The sequence below is a fragment of the Heloderma suspectum genome, chromosome 9, assembly GCF_057233095.1.
Source record: "Heloderma suspectum isolate Gila_16-S chromosome 9, 16-S_ref, whole genome shotgun sequence".
NCBI lineage: Eukaryota > Metazoa > Chordata > Lepidosauria > Squamata > Helodermatidae > Heloderma > Heloderma suspectum.
In genome coordinates this window covers 4,530,725-4,547,902 of record NC_139466.1, presented here as the reverse complement: position 1 = coordinate 4,547,902, position 17,178 = coordinate 4,530,725, and the positions used below count along the sequence as shown (strand labels likewise).

At 45.9% G+C, this 17,178-nt stretch overlaps 1 protein-coding gene across 9 annotated transcripts in view; it reads left to right on the top strand.

The window, feature by feature from the left end:
* MBNL3 (muscleblind like splicing regulator 3) overlaps positions 1–17,178 on the top strand; it is a 132,755-nt gene that overhangs the window by 74,552 nt on the left and 41,025 nt on the right. For all 9 annotated transcript variants that reach the window (XR_014784796.1, XM_084813578.1, XM_084813579.1 and 6 more), the window contains 2 exons: positions 7,509–7,673; positions 15,625–15,825. Coding sequence is in view for 8 of the 9 variants with exons in the window: in XM_084813578.1 (XP_084669704.1) it covers positions 7,509–7,673; positions 15,625–15,825 (366 nt within the window). In the remaining variant the exon portion in view is untranslated. The remainder of the gene's footprint in view (positions 1–7,508; positions 7,674–15,624; positions 15,826–17,178) is intronic.

Sequence of the window (17,178 nt, the reverse complement as noted above, 5' to 3'; positions counted from 1 at the left end):
CTTTAATCTTTACAACTAGCAAGTGACCTTGTCTGGCTTCCCTCTGGGAAAAGATTCACTTGCAAACCTCTCTTAAATGCACAGGTTGGGCAAACCCTACTTCCTTCCCTTGCTGTCTCTTTGCACTATTTAAAGTTTGATGGTAAGTTCCTTGGAGCAAAATCCTGTTCAGGTTTGTGTTACTTTGGAAGGCACCATGCATGCTGAAGATGTGCAGTATCAACCTTGCACATTTGTCTAGTATAGGTACTAGCCTATAAGGAAGTTTTACTAGCCTGCATACCTAGGTTAGACACTTATGGCCTTTACAAAAACATCTGGATTTTGCAAAAGTTTCCACCCATTCACTTTAAGTTGATACTAACTCACCCCAGGTGAGTGGCTGTTTATCAGCCATGCTAAAATAGAAGTAAAAGAAAACTGGAGAATCTCTGGACTGAGTAACCTTCCTGTCTCTAATTCTGTAATCTCAGGGAAGCATGCAGAAATGTGTAACACATTTCCTGGCATCGATTGCTTTTCCAGATTGAAACCAAATTGTCAGCTCAGATGGGCTGTTATTTTTAAATCCAGGAACTGTTTATGTTCATTAGGCTGTTGATTTTCTAAACTATGCAACAACACAAACACAAATTGGCCTGCATCTTTGCTGTACTTGGTTTGGGTTTCTGCACTCCATCCCACCCCTCCTTGGCTATATTCGGTATAAATCTGCAAACTCCTTTCTTGCAATTTGTAATGTTTCTTTGATACAAACTGTTTAAAATGTTTCCTTTGGGAACACAACATAGCCTTTGGGTGTTGATAAACGAACAGTTCTAGAACAGCTGAGAAATTAGCATGATGAACTTGACCACCTCAAGAGGCAAGCCATACTGTCATAACATATATCATGTTATGTTTTTAAATCTGCATCCTGTGTGCAGAGCAGTTAATAATAGTTAGAATTTTCATTATGCAAGGATGGGGAATGGGTGGCCCTCCAGATGTTGTTGGACTGCAACGGCACAGTCCTCAGTTCAGCTCCATCCTGCACCACTTGTTATGTTGGTTAGCCAATGACCTTGGCTTATGATGGAACTGTAGCTCAGCAGTAGAGCACATGCCTTGTATGTTGAAGGTCCCGGGTTCGATCCCCGGCATCTCCACGTAGAGCTGGAAATATTTCTGCTGGAAATCCTGGAGAGCCAATGCTGCCAGTCAGTGTCGACAATACTGGGCTAGATGAACCAAGGATCTGACTCAGTATAAGGCAGCTTCCTATGTTCCTAGGGCTGGTGGAAGTTGCAGTCCAGCAATGTCGGGAGAGCCACATATTCCCCACCCCTGATGCAACACTTTCTCCAAGGGCAGAAATGGTTAATCCCTTCACTGGCTTCCATATGCATCTGTCAGGGCTGGGGCCTAGCTTTTTGCAGGCTGCTTGGCAGGTTCTGGTCCTGGTGAAGTGGGTGAGCATCAGAGGTACAAGAGGCAGAAAACACGATCATGGACAGGGTGGTGGTTGGATACTGGATCAACAAGACTCAGGGACCAGTGGCAGAGGGCTTGTCAGAAAACAGGCTACCATTCCGATACTGGGTTGGGCAGACAAGATAGGACAGAGGTCAGGTATAAAGCAACCTGTGCAGTGCTGGAGATGTAAAATTTCCAGGAAATTTTCAAGCTGGGGTGGGGGCGTGGAACAGAATTTGGAGAAGGGGGGACTGAAAAATACTGAATACTTCCTCATCAATCCTAAACTTATCTAACCACATAAAATGCATCATGTATAACTTAGCATATAAGCTTGTATTATTTGGCATAACTATGAAATTCACAGAGCAACTGTATTTAAATATGTTTAGGCTGCCTTTTAGGGTAAAAAAAAACCCTTCCTAAGGTGGCTTACCTAAAAGAACCTTATTCATGTTTATGCAGAAGTAGGATCCACTAAGCCCAGGTACACGTGGCAGCAGTAATTGTATATTCTTCCTCTTTTTCATCCTGCCTCCATTGCCCTTCTCTTCCTCTGTTGCTTCCCCCTGTGCTGAATTTTAGATTGCATGCTCCTTGGGGCAGGGACCTGTCTGTATATACTTTGCGCAACATGATGCACACTGATGGCAGAATATGAATAAATCATATTAACGACAACAATAACGTTCAGTTGTGCTGCAGAGCCCAGGACTCTGAGCTATTTTGGCAATCTCCCCCACCCTGCCGTATTTATCCCTGGAGTGTATCTATCCCAAAAGGTATAATGAAGAGCTGGGCCCCCTTAAAGTCTCCGTTTTAGCTTGGGAGTGGAGTCCACGGGAACAGGATGGCTTCACACACCACAGTAGCAGCGACAGCAGCAACACTAACAGCTATTTGTATTCATGAATGTGGCGCTTCAGCATTTATTCTCTGGGGCCTGAATGTTCTCCACTTCTCTGTCTGCGTGCTGCAGGCTGTCTCCTCGACTGTAATGTTCGGCGCACACATCGAAAGTAGGCAGAGGAAGGTCAGAGGCACTGACATCCCCAGACGACCTTGAGGGAAGATTCAATCAAGCAGGGAAAGTTGTGGAATTGGATTAGGAGATTTGCAGTGAAAGTGTGTGTGTGTGTGTATGTGTGTGTGAGAGAGGGGGGGGTATGAAAGGGAGAGTGAGAGTATGTATGGTGGGGGAGCAACTGTATATTCTTTTTCTCCATTCCAATGATGTCCGTGTTATAACCCAACAATGTTTTGTGCATGGCAGCCGTTAAGGCAATCATCACTGTCTGTACCTTTTGCATTGCATTTCCCTCTGACAACACAGTTTACTCCCCCCCCCCACTCTCAGCATGTGAATATAAATCTGCTAAGCTGAAGTTAACACTTTATGCATCTGATGAAGTCTCCATGAAAGCTTATGCCAGAATAAATGTGTCCATCTTTAAAGTGCCACAAGACTCTTTGTTGTTTTCCATTATTCTTGACATCTTCAACTGTCTAGCGGTGCAACCTGAACCGGACATTTTGCAAACGTAGTGCACTGCAAGATTATTCCAGAGGACTTGCTCTTACGTCTCCCCACCCAATTTTTATACACCGCTCCAACCACCCCCTTCCCTAAATACAAGCAATATAAATATTATATGTATTTATATAAAAGGAATATATCAGAGAGCTCCTGCCCTTTCCTGATGTAAGCATGATTTCGATCATCCTTCCCCAACTTCCTGCCCTTTAGATGAGTTGGACTACAACACCCATCATGCTGGAGGGGGAGGATAGGAGTTGTAGTCCAACACATCTGGAGAGCACCAAGTTGGGGGAAGCTGCTCTACTGGGTACTCTGCAGCATATGAAACAATAATGGAAACAGAAGTACTTTTAAACATGAACATACTGCTGTTCCTTTTACCATGAAGTAACGATAGACAGCAGCATTAAAAAAGGGTGTGTATGTGGTTAGTGTGCATGTCTATGTGTGTGTTACACTCCAGAAGACAAGCTGACTGATATTTTTGAGAGGAAAACTGAGAAGGGGAGAGCTTGTGGAATAATTTGTTCATATTCGGTCTCGGGAATACGATGTGCCTCTGAGCTGTTCAGTTTTAAATTGACGCATGCCACAAATATGATCAGAATGTAACAAGAGTCCTTTCAGAAACGCAATTTGGGCAGCTCGTCTCACTTCCTCAGAATTGTACTCGCTGTACCTTCCAAGTGTTAAAACGGAAGCTGCCTTCCCAAGCAATGGGCCATCCAGCCCAGATCCGTCTACTCAGACTGGCCGCGGCTCTCCAAGGTCTCCAGCTGACAGAGAAGAGCGGCCTTTTGCATCCCTGCTACCTGAAGTCTCTTTTAAACTGGGTGTGCAGTCTTTCTGCATGCAAAGCATGCACTGCACGACCAGCTATGGGCTCTCCAAAGCAGTAGAATATTATTAGCATTATTATTATCATTGGTGAAATGGAGAATTGGGGGTGGGGGGGAGGGGAGAAATAGAAATCAGTTGAAGGAAGAAACTGTAGGTTTCTCTCTGTCCTGAATGTATTAGCACCTTCTAGTGAACGGGTTGCTTCCAACTGAAATACTTTTTTTCTCCAGGCATGCTGATTCAAGGGCCGAGCCACCATGAGCCAAAATCGCCCACATCTCAGCTTCCTCCCCCCCTCTCACCACACGTGGTGCACAAGCTGATTTAATGCTCTGCAAAAATGCCAATTGAAATAACGCATTTCCCAGTGAAATCTTGGCTCGGTAATCAAACTGCCTGGGAAGTCAGTAGCATATTTCTCTCCCCCCATCCCGCTCCCCTCATTTTCCTGTAAATGCAAAAACATCCAAGCAGATTTAGTCTAAATTTGGTACAAAAGATGCACTGACCCGAGCACAGGCCTTGCATGTCCAGTCCGTGCCTCAGCTGGAAGGGATTTGCAGACATAGCTCCAGACCTTTGTAAATATTCTCTTGCACAGAGCCTTGGGCTGGCTTGAGACGAAGTGCTGTTTTTTGCAGAGCTAGCTAGCCTGGGTGGGCAGAAGTGCTGTGGTTGGGCAGCTGCGCTGGGGGCAGAAGTGAAGGCTTTGCAGGATGCAGAAGGGGGGGGGACGTCTGCACATACAGGAAAAGGGAGGTGGGAATTCTGAAAGTAGACGATACCACTTCAAGTGACATCACATTTTTTCATGCTCCCTGTTCCGTGATTCACCTTGTTTCCCCTTCAGGCCTGGCACCCTTGTGGTTGCCGAAATCCCCTAGGAGATTTTGGCAATGCACAAGGTCATCTGGAGTCTTTCTGATTCCAGTTGTGCACCACAAATCTTTGGAGAAGGAAGCAGGGTAGAAACAGGCTGGTGCACAAGACACTGGAAATGGCTGTGAGTGTTCTGAGTCTAGCTGCCCTGATTGTTCTGCCCTCCTCTCTTGGCATGGGGGCTTTGTGCAAGGGCTAGCCACTGCGTTTCACCCAAGGCTAGTGATCAACCGCCAAAAAACCCTTTTCTCTCCCTTGCTTTGTCAGCCCTCCTCTCCCATGCCTATCTCCCCCCAGCAAAAAAAGACCTAGAACTCACATTTGCCTGTCCCTGACTTCTTCAGCTCCTCCAGATCACTTGGGTCCAGACCCACTGCGCATGTCCACAGCCTAGCCATCCAGGCACAGTAGCCCTTGGTTTAGACACCAAGCGGGCCTTTGAGCTAATTTCCCCACTGTTTGAACCCTGCACATGGATGTCTGCATTTGTTTTCTGCCTTGCATCCTTAGTCTGTTTAGGATTGTACGTCATATATGTACAGTTTCTTTCCATCCTGAAGTTCATATAGTGCCTATTGCCAACCAGCCAATCCTCACAGTAATTATTGTCTACATTTTTTATCTCTGTGTGTTCAATAAAATAACCCCCTTTTGGAATAGACTTTGGTGTGCGTGCGTGTGCATCATTGGACAAATCTGCCAAGATGCGCTGTGACCAATGTTCAAAGATCCCTTGGACATGTGTATCTCTGAATGTGCGTACCTTTACACACATGTCTGGAGAGGACATTCCTTAACGCTACCACCTCATTCTGTCGCTTCCCCTTTGGAAGAAAGGCTGTAGCTCATTGGTAGAGCATTTGTTTTGCAGTCAAAAGATCCCGTGTTCAATCCGAGGTAGAGCAGCAAAAGAATCCTGCCTGAAATCCTGGAGAGCTGCTGCTGCCAGTCAGTGCTGACAGCACTGGGCCAGATGGACTAAGAGTCTGACTCGATATAAGGAAGCTTCTTATGTTTGGGTCTTTGGGGAATGGCTGTGGCTCAGGGATAGAGCCCCTGCTTTGCATTCAGAAGGTCCCGAGTTCAATCCCTGGCATCTCTAGGTAGGGTTGGGGAAAACTCCTGCCTGAAATCCTGGAGAGCCGCTGCTGCCAGTCAGTGTCGATAGTACTAAGCTAGCTGGTTCTGGAGGCAGCATATAGCCATCAAGATTAGCCTTTTGATAGCCTTTTCCTCAAGGAATTTATCCAACCCCCTTTTAAAGCCATCCAAATTGGTTGCCATCACTACGTCTTGTGGCGGTGAATTCCAGGGTTTAACTCTGCGCTGTGTGAAGAAGGACTTCCTTTTATCTGTCCAGAATCTCCCACCAAGCAGCTTTGTGGGATAACCCCAGGTTCTAGTATTTTAAGAGAGGGAGAAAAATGTCTCCCTATCCCCATTCTCAGCACCGTGCATACACCGGTGTGGTGCAGTGGCTAGAGTGTTGGACTCGGAGCTGGGAGATCTGGGTTCTAGTCCCCACTCAGCTATGAAAGCTCACTGGGTGACTTTGGGCCAGTCACAGACCCTCAGCCCAACCCACCTCACAGGGTTGTTGTTGTGAGGATAAAATGGAGAGGAGGAGGATTATGTATGCCACCTTGGGTTCCTTAAGGAGGAAAAAAGGTGGGATATAAATGTAATAAATAAAATCCCCAGCACCTCCAGGTAGGACTGGGAAAGACCCTTGTCTGAAATCCCAGAGAGCTGCTGCCAGTCAGTGTCAACAAAACCAAGACAGATGGACCAAGATCTGACCTGGTATAAGGCCGGTTCTGATGTTCCTAGGCCAGGATGTTCAGCTTATCACAATTCAAACTTCCAAGCATTTTTTTTTCCTTATAATTATTTTTATTGAGATTTAATCACATGTTTTCAATGTAATTAATGAGTATATAGAAATATTACAACTTTTTCAACTAACAAAACACATACATTACATAGTAAATCCAACTACAGTTAACAGGAATTACAGGAGTTTCAATATATTAATAACCCTATATTCATCCACAGAAGTTCATCAGGGGTTCAAGATTTAGCTGTAATTATCTAAATGTATCCATATCTGTCCATGACATGCTGATTTTCCTCTGTGGGAACCTTGTTTGTCAGTAAAGTCAAAAAATGTATACCAGATTATATGGAAGGTGTGGGATTCTCTTTGCTGGCTTTGTGCCCTTATCTGTTTACTTAGTTTTTCAGCCAACACAATATTCCAAAGATAGATATACCACACAGTTATTGAGATCTACAGATCCTTTCCAATTCTTTGCTATTAGTTGACTTGCAGGCAGTTGTTTTGCAGGACGCTTGCTGTATTGATACCGAAACTGTCGGCTCTTCTGAGTTAGAAGCAAGCCACGTATTTACATCGCAGCGTAATCTTGAGTTAGTCAATGTCTCTCGGCCTAAGCTACCTCACAGGATTGTTGAAAGCATAAAATTCAGGATGCAGGGAGACACATTTGCCTCTCTGGGCTTGATGGGGGAAGAGCAGAATATAAATGTATGGAGTGAATCACCTCATTATCATAAATGTTTGTTTAGGAAAAGCTTGTGTTGACATCATAATTTAGCAACCCAGCTTGCATTGTTCTTGGTGGACTCTGTGCTTATGCATCATATAGGATGTAACGGAGTAGCAAGATAGATTTCCTTCCCAGTTCATGCATAATCCATTTTATCCTGGTATCACCAGCACTCACGCCGTTTGCCAAAATGTTTCATTGTTTTTTCTGTAATCCTCCCCTAGGGCCGGTGCACTCGAGAAAACTGCAAATACCTTCACCCTCCACCGCACTTAAAAACGCAACTCGAAATCAACGGACGCAACAACCTGATCCAGCAAAAGACAGCGGCAGCCATGTTTGCACAGCAAATGCAGTTCATGCTACCAGGAGCGCAACTACAGCCAATTGTAAGTTTCTGAAATAATCCTCTTGCTTGGCTAGGCTTGCTGAGTCTGGTAGATTGGGAGCACTTTGTGACTTATGGGCATCGGTGCTAAAAATGGTGTAGTGTTACATTCACACCAAGGTTAACACTAACCATGGTTAGCTTTAAAGTGCCTTTGAAATCAGGTTGAGAAGGTGGGTTGCAAACCCTGGTTAAAACTAACCATGGTTATTGTTAATCTTGGCGTGGATGTCATGCTACACTATAATTAATGCTAAAAAGGAAAAGGAGGGGGATTCATGCGGGAGTAGGTTGGACAGTGTGAATTAAACATACCCTGGGGCTAAACGTGCCCAATCATGAAATGAAGCGTGACAGGATGCTGCTCTGGGATGTGCCTTACCTATTAAAAATCTGGACCTGATACCATTTATAAGTAAGGAACCATGGGCACATAAGTGGTGTCCTATAAGTGAGTAGACAGACAATGCATTTTTTTAGACCTTGCTTGCAGCCCATGTTAAGGGCAAGAATTTTGCAGACACCAACTAGGACAGAGTTAATGTCATTAATCGGTCTGATAATGCTGTGTATTGATTCCCACTTTTTAGTTATCAATACTTTAAGAAGATATTACAGCTAGTTTGTAAATGGGTCCTTTAAAAATGGCTGTTCCGTACTAAGAGAAGACAGATGCTGATGCCTGCTGATTAATCATTTTCACTGCATTTTTTATATGCGATATGTTTTAGAATTTTTAGTTTATTTATGTTGCCTTGTTTATCACCGGGACCATTCCACCTACTCAGCTGTTTGGGAGTCCTGATCACACAGTAGCCCAGTTAAAGCTTAACCATGATTATCACTAATCAGGGTTTGTTCCCTTAACCCTGGTTAAGATCCTCCCCCAAATACAGTGAAACTATGGTTCAGCTTACCAAGATAAACCTGTCTCCCCAGGGGAGATGTATAGGGAGATATCAGAGAGTCTGCTTGTCACCTTGCAAGCAGAAAGATTGGAGAGCCAGGGTAACTGGCCCTGACTGTGGTTTACTTGGTGCAGTTAACCATGGCTTACAACAACCATCCTTGCAGCCTTAACCATGGTTTAAGTCAGGGATGTCGAACCTCTTTCAGCCTGAGGGGCAAATTCAATTTTGGAGAAGCTCTTGGAGAAGCATTCCAGTGGTAGGTAGGTCCAAAGGCAAACAGGGTAAAGCTGAAGGCAAAAGGGGTGGGGGTGGGGGCCAAAAATACAAAACATACCGGTGTATTTTAGCTTAAAGCGCTAACTAAGCCTTAGGAGAGGCATTTCAACCTTTTAGAATGGAGGGAGGCAGAGGGGAGAGACATACAAAAGCCAGGAAACCACCAAAGAATTGGCACTTGGGGGGGGAGTGTGAACCACTTTGGGACGTAGGGAAGAGGGGTAGCCATCTAGGGAACCCCAGAGGACCAGATTAGAACCCCAGGTGGGCTGGATTTGGCCCCCACTCCTCAGGTTCAACATCCCTGGTTTAAGTTTTCAGATGGAACACTCAACCATGGTTAAGGAAAACAACCCACCGTGCTATGTATTTCGTCTGCATAGGGCTAGTGGGGGCAGCACTCCAACCTGTCCTCTGGGGGTTTGTAGATATAAATATGTAGCATAGGTACAGAAGCTTAAAAACAAAACTTGAGTTACTGCTGTAAGAAAGATAGTGTAGTCCTGGACTGACCCTGTGGAGTGAATAGAGAAGGGTTTGATACCTTTTAAGAGTACTGATGGACTGAAGGCCGCACACCACCCAGTGACTGTTGGTGTACCTGGACCAGAAGAAGTGTCTGGACAAAAGCATCCGCTTATGCCCGCATCACCTGGCTGAATTCCAGGGATTGGAATAGCCTAGGGTGCTTCCAGATGAGGACTTAATTGTGCAATCGCCCTGCCTCGTTCGCAGGATTTTACAGAGGGTCCAGAGAATGTCGTCTTCAATTTGTAAGCCTCCCGGGGTTTCCCACTGCTTTTTCCACCTTTTTTTTCTTACCAGAAAAAGTATCTTAAGGAGGAACAGGCAGAATAGTAGCACAACAGCATTTACTTGTTGGCACCAGGAGCCCTCCATCTGGAAGCACACCGAGACAGCATCTTGGAGCCCCAAGTTACAGCCGTCAGGGTATCTTTCCAGGAAGACATGACCTCCAAAGTAATTCTTTCCCTCCCTCCCTTCGTTCATTCTCCTCTTTAACCGAGAGTCAGAGGCCTACAGACTCAGATTCTAGCTTAGATATGCTTGCCTCTCCGAACCATGATTTGGCTCTCATAGGGTTATATCCAGTGTTAATCCTACTTAGAGTAGACCCATTGAAATGAATGGGACTTAAGTTAGACTAATATTGGATAGGCCTGGTTCACAAGTCACAACAACCCAGGGTTTTTTCAAACCTTGGGTTGTTGTGAACGAACAGGGGCAAGCGAGCAGGGCTGGCTTTTGCAGCACGATCGCTTCTGCTAGGGCTGAACAAACCAGGAATGCCCCACCCTTGGGTTGTTTAGTGTGACATATGAGCCCGTTAAGCCATGGGTTCCAGCTCTGATTTATCTCACCCCCAAAACCCAAAATTCCCATTTCAGACATCCCACCAAACATCTCTGGGTTGCTTATCTCCTCTCACATGCAGCAAGAGTGACCAGGTGGTTGTGCCTTCTACCATGTCAGACCCATGGTCCATCTAGCCCAGTATGGTCGAAACTGACTGGCAGCAGCAGCTCTCCAGGGTTCAGGCAGGATTCTTTCCTCACTCTACCTAGAGATGGCAGGGATGGAACTTAGGACCTTCTGCATGCCAAGCGTGTGCTCTACCGCTGAGCCACAGTCCCTCCTCGGTGCTCATTCCCACGCGTTCTCAATAACCCAGGGTTTGAAAAAACCCTGGGTTGTTGTGATGTGGGAACCCGGCCATGGAGTTTCACAATGGGTTAAGTGCTGTGCTGTAGTGAAATCACATTCTGAAAGCTGCCATTTGTGTTGGGCCACAAAAACACGGAGGCACTCTCTGGAACTTGTGCAAAATGTAGCGGCCAGTTTGACAGCAGGGACAAGAAAGTCCGAACGTATAACTCCTTTTCTGGCCTACTTGTACTGGCTGCCTGTATGTTTCCAAGCCCGATTCAAGGTGCTGGTTTAAGGCTGGAATAAAGCTAGCTTAAGGCTGGTGTAACACAGCTCGGGACCCCAATACATGATAGAGTGCCTCTCCCAGCATGAACCGACCTATACACTACATTCAGCGTATATGGCCCTCCTCCAGGTGCCTCCTCCAAGAGAGTCTCGGGAGTGGGAACGAGGCAGAGGACCTTCTTGGTGGTGGCCCCCCAGTTATGGAATGACCTCCCCGACGAGGCCTGCCTGGTGCCAACATTGTTATCTTTTCAGCGCCAGGTTAAAATTGTCCTCTTGGGCATTTGTCAGCATATAATGACTTTTTTTAATCAGATCCTGGATTGTCTTTGATTGGTTGTTTTTAAAAATTGAGTTTAGATTTATGTTGCCTCTCTGTGTGTTGTCTGTGTACATGTATTTATGTAAACGGTTTCACACTTGTATAATGTATTTTTAATGGTTTTTAATCTTTGTGAACTGCCCAGAGAGTTTCAGCTATGGGGCAGTATACAAATCCAATGAAATGAAATGAAATGAAATGAAATGAAATGAAATGAAATGAAGAGCTATTGAAATGCGCCGAGCCATGAAGTTGGCCCCTCCTGGCACATGGCCGGGTGATGCAGCTGCATCATTTCCAGGACGCCAGTCAAGTCCAGCGGCTGACAGCAGCAACAGCACCTCCTGCTCCTGGGGGGCTTCCATGTGCTCTCTCATTACAATCAGAGCCTCCCCTTCTTTGGGTTCATTTTATTTGTATTTATCACCTTGGTAATCGGGCAATCCTTCCGGGAGCTTGGCTTTAGGGCTGCAAAAGTCTGGTTTCCTCAGCCTGTGAAGATCATGATGTGGCCACAAGCAGAGCTTGAGTTCTGCCTCTTGTGTAGGTGGAGTGGTTGGAAGAGATTTGGCTGCTGAAAGGTATTAATCTAAACCAGGTGTCTCCAGCACAGCGCCTGCAGGCACCTCCAATGGCGCCTGCAAAGCTCTTTACCCCCTGCATCCTTTAAAGATGAGAATTCAATAATAAATTGAAGGGTGCCAGCTTCACTTTGTTCCTGTTCCTGAACCTGACACTGATCACCTATTCAGCAGGTAGGAAAGCAAAAACAAAGAAAAGGGGTAAAGAAGGAGTGAGGTTAGAGGCTAGGAGGGGGAGAAACACCGAGGTAAAGAGGTGGTGAGAGAAAGAGCAAGGCTAGAGGCTGAGAGGGAGAGAGAAAGAGCAAAGCAAAGGGGTTGAGAAAGAGCACGGCGGGCGGCTAGGAGGGGAGGACGAAGAAGGCTAGGGAAGGGGAAGGCAGAGAAATGGCAAGGAAAGGGGTGGGGTGTGAAATAGCAAGGCTAGAGGCTGGGAGTCAGGAGAGAGACAGAGAGAGCAAAGGGGAAAGGTTCATGTGGATGGGAGAAGTCTGGGCAGGCCAGGAAGCAACTCTTCCCAGTTCCCCCTCCCTCCCAGTCTCTAGCCTTGCTGTTTCTCTCCTCCCTCACCTATTGACTAGCCAGGCCCCCACAGCAGCCATTATGTCACTAGCCACGTCTACCACACCATTGGAGTGGTGCCCACAGCAGTTTCTCAAATTCCCAAACGTGCCCCCAGGTCCAAAAAGGTTGGGGAGCCCTGATCTAAACAGTCTTGGATCATGTCGTGTTTAAAGAGTTCCCCACAATTGAATGGCGAGTCTTTATCACTCACATCTGTTATGGAGGTGGAGCCCCATGATGCCACTCCATGAAATGCACGTAGTGACGTCAGTGCTTTGTTTCTAAACCGAGAGGTTCTGAGGCTCATGTGGGCCTACAAGCCTTGTGTCTGCTTCCATGGAAACCCTCCAATTCCAGAACTGTAGAGGCTGGCCATAGTTTCTCAGTGGGGAAGGGAATGCAGTGATGGCTGCTACCTTAGATGGTGGTTTACAAAGTTGTTGGGCACATTCATGGAAGATAATTGGATCAGTGCTACTTGCTATGATGGCTAGCTGGAATCTCCATGTTCAGAGGATCTGTGCCACTGAATGCCAATTTTGTGGGGGTGGGGCATTATACCATCCTTCCCCAACCTACTGCCCTTCGTCCTTCCCAGCCAGCATGGCCAGTCCAACACATCTCGAGGGCACCAGGTTGGGGGGGCTGTGCCAGACAATTGACATAACTTAGGGATGGACGAACAAGTGGTGTTCAAGATTGGCAGGATTTTCCAAATATCCTCTTGCCGCTCTTCTCGTGCCCAGTTCCCGCTTGCAATCACTGTTTGCTCTGTGCGAATGAGAAAGTTGTGGAAATCGAGCAGTGATCAAACAGGAGATTTGCACATGTTTCCCCAAATTTGCGCAAATTTCCTCCACAGACTAAAGTGGGGCTAATTCAGTCCACAGAGGAAATTTGCAAAAATTAGGAAATCTGCACAAATCAAACTGGGAACAGGGAACGAGACAAAGACGAGTAGGTGTTTGTTAATTTATGAATATTTTTGGCAGACACATGTTCGTACTCGCATCCGGAGCTTTGAATGGGGTGTGCTTGCATGACCTGTGAGCAAAACCAAAATTCTCTACATCATTAGACATGAACAAGGTGGTGACTACACATCGGTAAGAAAATTGGTCTAAAATTCTGGAATGTCACGATCCCGCCTACCACAACCCCCCACCCCCCACGTTTCTGTTAGGGTGGTGCAGCAATTTAACATACCAGACCTCCATGAGGTCAGTTGGCCAAAGTTTGAGCCTCCGTGAACCTGTCAGGATTTGGCCTAACCGAATTAGCCATGACCCAGTTACCAAAGCCTTAAAATAGACCGGACAGTTGAAATACTGGCAGAAGTAGGAGGGTGCTTTGATAACAGGTAGCACTTGTACAAAAGGAGACCACGCTATGCTTCAGATCTGTTTTGAGTTGTCAGTGCTCGTATTGGGTGGGGCGGAGAGCTAAGTAATTCAGAGTATTAAGACTTGCTTTCATTCTCACTGGTACTTTGGGTCTGGAGATGGAAGTTTGGTGGAATCTTTCTTCCCCCACCCCAACATGTTCATCCACTTCCACATTTCTATTCATCTGCCTTTGCAATGGACACAGCTATAGGCAAGTGCGGCATTAACAGGATCAAGCAGGAGCTGGACCACTAATTCTCAAATGGAACAGCCATTGTATTGACTGGTGGTAGTTGCCTGAAAATTAAATATTGTCAACTCATAGATCAGAAGGCAAAAGAAAATCTTAAATTAGGATTTCAGTATTTAATTGATTAATATGTTAGAGTAAGAAGCCATTAAATACAGCTTTACAGCAGGTGTGGGTGGCTTGGGACCAGGCTTCGTGAAGGACTGCCTTCTCCGATATGAGTGTGCCCAGTTCTTAAGATCTTTGGGAGAGGCCCTTCTTTCGAAACCACCACTTTCAGAGACATGTTTGGTGGCCACACAAAAGAGGGCCTTCTCGGTGGCCGCTCCCTGGCTATGGAACTCCCAGCCGAAGGAGGCTTGGTTCGCTCTCTCTCTGCTGTCCTTCCACCAGCAGGCAACGACCACTTTATTCAAGTGGGCCTTTGGTGTGTAAGCATGTCTGTTGAGCTGGATGCTGTTTTTACTTAGTTGCTGGGGGTTTTTTCATTGTTTTTCATTGTATTCTAATGTATTTGCTTATCACTGTTTTTATCAAGTTTTATTGTAAGCCGCCTTGAGCCCCATTTTTGGTAGAAAGGCGGGGTACAAATCAAATCAATAAACTTGTGGCCCTCCAGAAGTTTTGGCCTACAACTCCTGTCAGCATTGGCCAGCTGAGCCAATGAGCTAGTGTGGTATAGTGGTTAGAGAGTTGGACTGGGACTTGGGAGACCCAGGTTCTAGTCCCCACTCGGCCGTGAAGCCCACTGGGTGACTTTGGGCCCGTCGCTGACTCTCAGCCTAACATATCTCACTTAGAGTATCGTAAGATAGGGTTGTTGTGAGGATAACGTGGAGAGGAGGAGGATCAGGTACACTGCCTTGTGCTCCTTGGAGGAAAAGGCAGGATATAAATGTAAAAATAAATAAATGATGAAGGCTCATGGGAGTTGTTAGCCAAAATATCTGGAGGGCAACAGGTTGTCATCCCTGCTTTAGAGGAATGGAAAACCAGTAGTTCCCTGTCTCTTCAATGTGTCCACAACCTCTACCAAACATCTTGATTATTTAAATCTGTTAAGCCTCCCTCCACCTTTTTCTTTATTGCCAGTCTTTGCCTTTTTGACATACTTTGTTCGCCTTCCCCAACCTGGTGCCCTCCAGACGTGTTGGCCCACAACTCCCAACATGTGGAGGGCACTGGGTTAGGGAAGTCTGCTTTATGTGATTAAATAATGAGTTGTGATAAGACTGAAGTTTTGTTTTGATTTATCCATGAATAATTAAAAAATTACGAATTATAGCCCTTTGCCTGAGCCGTGAAAGGCCCTCACCAGCTCATCCCAATGCATCTTATGTCCAAAAGTGGCCAGATCCTTCCGCTTCTGCTGGTGAATGGTTAATGGGGGGGCGGGGCTGTGTTAATTGCTCAAAGGTACCTCCTTAATTGTGTCATTAAGCTGTTAACAATTGTGGCTGTTCTTTGTCCATACCAATGAAGATGCCCTGTGCTTGAAATGCGCTATGTACCCTTGGATCAATGAAGAGGGAGGAGAGGATCACAAGTCAATGACAGCGAATTAATAGACTGGGAACTGGAGTTCTCTTCTCAGCCGGTGTGATTAAACGAATCATTTCCAAAGATGGGGGTCGGGGTTATCGGCACGTGCCAACAGCAGGTGCCATGCTGACTCCTGTGACCTTTTTCTCCTCCTTTACCCAACAGACGACATTTGCTGTGACTCCTTCGCTTGCAACTAGCCCTACCATGGCGTTCAGTCCCTACTTAAGTCACGTTTCTCCTGGAATGGGCTTGGTTCCTGCAGAGCTCTTACCAAATGCACCCGTCCTGATGTCTGGGAACCCGGCCGTTTCAGTACCGGGGGGCTCTGCTGGGCAGAAACTGATGAGGACAGACAAACTAGAGGTAATTCCACTGTTTTGAATAATGAAACTTGCCTTAGACAATGGAAGTGGGAGCATTTGACCCAGGATCCTTGCACTGGAAAAAGGTTGCTGGCGAACTGGTTGGGGACACAGGTCAGGGCGGGATTTTGAACCCCTTTTTTTATCGGAACATGGATCCGATTCTGCATTTTTTAAACACTCTGCTATATTGGTTCTATGATAACAGTACGAAGTGTGGATACCATTTGACCTCCCAGATGAAAGACGAGGAAGCTTTTAAGACTGGTTTTATTGACATTGGAGTAAGCGTTATCCTTTTTATAAGTTTGAGATCAATGTTTGTTTAAAATTGCTTCACGGCTTCCGTCATCTAGCTTGAGCTGCGTTTTTTATTACAAACGGTATAGTAAAGGGTCACAGGTTCAGTCGGAAAAGCCCTTGAGAGTGACATTAATAGACTGGAACTGCCTCTACCTGACCCCAAATCCCTAGGACTTGTTTGCAAAACCAAGGAAATCCTACAGTAAGAGGTTGTTGATTCAGTGCTCTCATTTTGAATCAACAAACTTTGTTTACATGGGCAGGAGATCCTAGCCGTTTTTTTCTTCCAGCCAAAACTCCTTGCTCACCAACTCAGGTCTCTGAAGGGCTCACACAGAATAGTGGAATCTGTGTAATTCTGTATGCCTAAAGAAATGCCGGTGCTACTGTTTCAGCAGCTACCAATCCCAAGAGGAAATAGAAGTCAGACAGGAGCCCTTAATCATCTAGGGGCTGTTTGAGTTGTGATATTGCTTCTGTTGGTTGAAGGGAGTTTAAAGGTATTGTCTAAGGCAGGGGCGAGCAACATGTGGCCCACCAAATTTATTTATTTAAAATGGAGGGGGGAAATGGCATCTGTAGTGGCTACAGAGTGCCGAAAGGGTCAAAATCGGCTTGTTTGCAAGCAAATTTTGACCCTTTGGCAAGCGAATTTTGACCCTTTGGCAAGCGAATTTTGACCCTTTGGGTGTTCCATAGCTACCTGATTTGGACCCTTTTGATGCTCCATAGCCGCTATGGAGCACCAAAAGTATCAAGATCGGCTTGCAAACAAGGTAATTTTGATCCTTTTGGCACCCCGTAGCCACTACAGACACAATTTTAAAATTACTTCATTCGGCGTCCATCAAACAGTGGCCTGCGAGGGGCAGGGGCAAAAAGCCTCTTGGACCTCACAGAGTTGCCCACCCCTGGTATAATGGTAACTGCTTCTATAAACAAGGTTCCTGGTTACGCAAACTAACTGGTTGTCTCAGATGTAACTCTGTAACCTGAAACTTCCCACTTGTGAATTCCCAGGCCCTCTAGGGACGGCTTGTCTAACTTAAAT